The sequence below is a fragment of the Rhea americana genome, unplaced genomic scaffold, assembly GCF_003343005.1.
Source record: "Rhea americana isolate MKP2758 unplaced genomic scaffold, rheAme1 scaffold_429, whole genome shotgun sequence".
Taxonomy (NCBI): domain Eukaryota; kingdom Metazoa; phylum Chordata; class Aves; order Rheiformes; family Rheidae; genus Rhea; species Rhea americana.
In genome coordinates this window covers 221,946-225,536 of record NW_028186567.1, presented here as the reverse complement: position 1 = coordinate 225,536, position 3,591 = coordinate 221,946, and the positions used below count along the sequence as shown (strand labels likewise).

Sequence of the window (3,591 nt, the reverse complement as noted above, 5' to 3'; positions counted from 1 at the left end):
ACGGGCGGCGGAGGTGAGTAGGCGGCGCGGCCCGGGCGCGATGGGCTCCCCCGGCCGCGGCGCCGGAGGGAGGCGGGTAGCTCCTCGCCGCCGCTTGCAGCCCGGGCCCGGCGCGGGGAGGAGGCGCCTCGGCGGCCCCGGGTCTAGCCCCGAGGTGGGGCAGGCGGGGAGGGAGCCCTCGAGCCGCCGGGGCGGCCCCGGCCGGCGGGGACAAAAGCCCCTAGCGCGGAAATGCCGCTTCCCCCCCGGAGCGGGCGGCCGAGGCGCCCGGTCCTTCCTCCGGCTGCGGCCCGTCCCCGGGCCGCGGCCGGGCAGAGGCTGCGGGGGGACCGACGCCTTCCCCGGGAGCCGCGAGGGTGCCCCAGGGCCCCCGACGGCTGGGGGCAGCTGGAGCCGTCTGCGGCCCCCGTCCGGTTTCTCCCAAACCRCCCTGCCCTGAGTTTCCCCGGGGGCTGCAGGGGCGGCGTGGCGGGGACGGTCGCTGGAAGGCGGCGCGGGGAATCGTCTCTGCCCCGAGCTGTCTGCCCCCTTCACCCCGGGGGGCTGCAGGGCCGCCCCGGGCATCGCCCCCGGAGGGGCTGGCAGTCCGCCCYGCCGGGGCTGGAGCGCCATGGCTCGCCCCAGCCCCGGGGAGTCCCAGCCGCCGGCCGGGCCCTGCTTTGGCCTCAGGAACGAGCGCGGTTCGCGAGCGCGCCCGGGGAGGCTGCGGGCAGGGACGTGGCCGCCGTCGGACTGGGCCGCCCTGCCCGGCGGAGCCCAGGCAGCGGCTCGCCCGGGGGTCCCAAGGCCTCGTCCTTGACTGCACCCTGCCTCAGTTTCCCTCCCTCCCTCCCGCCGCAATCCCCACTCTCAGCTCTGCAGGGGCCGGCAAGGAGGTGAGGCCACCGCAGCCCTAGGGCTCCCGCGCYGGGGGCTCTGCCAGGTCGAACGAGCCCTCGGGGCTTTGCATTTCCCACCCCATCACTGCCCCGGGCCCCCGCCTGGGCTGGGGTCGACCTGGCCTCCCCCGGCCCCACCACGGGGCTGCAGGCACAAACACCCTAGCAGCCTCCAGCTCTGCTGCGTCGCCGGTGGCCGGGGAGCCCAGCCAAGCGCCCGCCGCCCTGGGACACGGGGCCCGTGGCTCCGTGCCCACCCGGCGGGGACGAACCAGCAGCATTGGCAGGCCGGCCCAGCTCCCGCCGCGTGGATAAGCCGGGCTGAGCAAGGGTTAACAGTTTGTTGTGTCTGCCACTGGCCCAAGGATTTTCCCAGGCCCTGAGCACTGCGTCCGCCTGTGACTCAGAGCCGGGGCCAGCTGCCACCGTGGGGAAATGGCCCCAGAGCCAGGCGTGGAGGGAGCCGCGTGTCCCACCGGCCCGGGGAGCAGGAGGCTCGCGGGGCCGCGGCACGCGCCTGAGCCCCCGCGCTTGGCACGCGCCCGGGGAGGCAGGAAGGGGAGACGTCCCGGAGCGGCCGAGGCAGCGAGGGGTTAAGGAGCGGCGCCAGCAGCTTGCGGCTCTGTTTAGTCTGGGCCCCCCCATGCAGGCTGCAGGGAGCCAGGGCCGGCAGTGCAGAGCGTGTGGCTGTCGCACCAGGCCTGTGCCTAGAGCAAACACATGTGCATGCGCTGTTGCACGCTGCACACACGCAGGCACGCTCACTTCGCACAGCTGATGTGCACGCACCATTGCATGCTGTGCACACACAGGCACGCTCCCTTTGCACGGCCGGTGTGCATGCACCATTGCACAGTGCACACACGCAGGCACGTTCACTTTGCACAGCTGATGTGCACGCACCATTGCACAGTGCACACACGCAGGCACGCTCCCTTTGCACAGTTGATGTGCACACACCATTGCACGCTGTGCACATGCAGGCACGCTCCCTTTGCACGGCTGGTGTGCATGCACCCTTGCACGCTGCGTGCACGTAGGCATGCTCGATGTCACACAGCTGGCATGTGAGCACCATTGCACACTGCGCACACGCACAACTGGTAACGTAGCTGGTGCGTGCATGCCTTTGACCGTCATCCCTGCAAGCTCCCGGCTTCAGGCCAGATGCTGCTGCCTTCGGAGCCAGRGGCCGGCAGACGACTGGGGACGCGCTGCAGGGCATGGGGAGCCCTCGGGACACCCCAGGTGTCCCAGACGTCGCTGTGACCCCCGCTGTCTCCTGCCGTCCCGGCCAGGGAGTGGGAACGCAGATGCAGGGCTGCRTTGCCTCCTGCCAGCGTCAGCCCGCTGTGGGCCCAACCGCGCCGCAACRCGGCTAATCCCCGTTCGGTGGCCCCCCGGCCACGGCGGCCGCGCAGGCGAGGCCAGGGGGACGGCGGCCCCCCGCCGCAGGTGACGGGCAGGGCCGTGCCGTGCCGTGCCTTGCAGGGCAGCAGCGCCATGTCCCTCGGCGCGCCCACCAGCAGCGACGCCTGCCTGAGCATCGTGCACAGCCTGATGTGCCACCGGCAGGGCGGGGAGAACGAGACCTTCGCCAAGCGGGCCATCGAGAGCCTCGTCAAGAAGCTCAAGGAGAAGAAGGACGAGCTGGACTCGCTCATCGCCGCCATCACCACCAACGGTGCCCACCCCAGCAAGTGCGTGACCATCCAGCGCACCTTGGACGGGCGGCTCCAGGTACCCGTGGGGAGCCTGCGGCTCCGGGCCCGCGGCCACGCTGACTTCAGCGTCTGGGCTCGCGGCAGCCCGGCAAGCGCGAGCCCCCCTCGGGCGCCCCGGGCGGCTGCGCCCCGCCGGCCCCCGCGGCACGGCCCCCCTCGCCGGCGTGAGTCACCGTCTGGCAGCCGCCGGGCCGGGGGGTTGTTATGTCTGCAGCCGGCGCGGCTCCTCGGGAAGCACGGCAGGAGCCCCCCGGCCGCGCCAGGATCCCGGCCCGGCGCCAGACCCCTGGGTGGGGGCAGGGGGGGTGCAGGCACCGCGGGAACCAGGAAGCGCAGGAACCGGCTCTGATCCCCCACCTCCCCCAACGTGGGAAGGTGGGTCCAAACCCCTGTGCGTGGGAAACAAGGTCCGAACCCCCCACGCGGGAACCTGGGTCCGAACCCCCCCTCCCCACCGCGTGGGGAACCAGGTCCAAACCCCCCTGTGGGGGAGCTGGGTCCGAACCACCCCGCATGGGGAACCAGGTCCAAACCCCCTCCCTCCCGCCGCTCCTGCGGGAGAAGCTGGGTCGGAGCCCCCCCCCCACGCAGAAACTGGGTCTGAACCCCCAGTGCAGGAACCGGCTCCAACACCCCCCCCGGCCCCCGCAGGACCCGGGTCCGAACCCCCCTGTTCGCCTTGCAGGTGGCCGGCCGCAAGGGCTTTCCGCACGTCATCTACGCCCGGCTCTGGCGCTGGCCCGACCTGCACAAGAACGAGCTGAAGCACGTCAAGTTCTGCCAGTTCGCCTTTGACCTCAAGTACGACAGCGTCTGCGTCAACCCCTACCACTACGAGCGCGTGGTGTCCCCGGGCATCGGTGAGCCCCCGCCGCGGCACCCCGGGCGCCCGGTCCCCCGCGGCGGCCCCTCACCCCCGTCTCTCCCCCCCCGGCAGGTCTCAGCATCCAGAGCACAGGTGAGAGCCGGGCTGGGGGGGGGGAAGGGGG

General features: G+C 72.8%; 1 protein-coding gene across 4 annotated transcripts in view; it reads left to right on the top strand.

Annotated features, from left to right (window-relative positions):
- Positions 1-2,288: 2,288 nt before the first annotated feature.
- LOC146589945 (SMAD family member 4-like) overlaps positions 2,289-3,591 on the top strand; it is a 4,126-nt gene continuing 2,823 nt past the window's right edge. For 3 of the 4 annotated variants that reach the window (XM_085315386.1, XM_085315387.1, XM_085315385.1), the window contains exons 1-2: positions 2,289-2,618; positions 3,288-3,462. In XM_085315386.1, coding sequence (XP_085171512.1) covers positions 2,382-2,618; positions 3,288-3,462 — 412 coding nt within the window. In that variant the 5' untranslated portion in view covers positions 2,289-2,381. The remainder of the gene's footprint in view (positions 2,619-3,287; positions 3,463-3,591) is intronic. The other variant, XM_085315388.1, reaches the window with a different exon arrangement.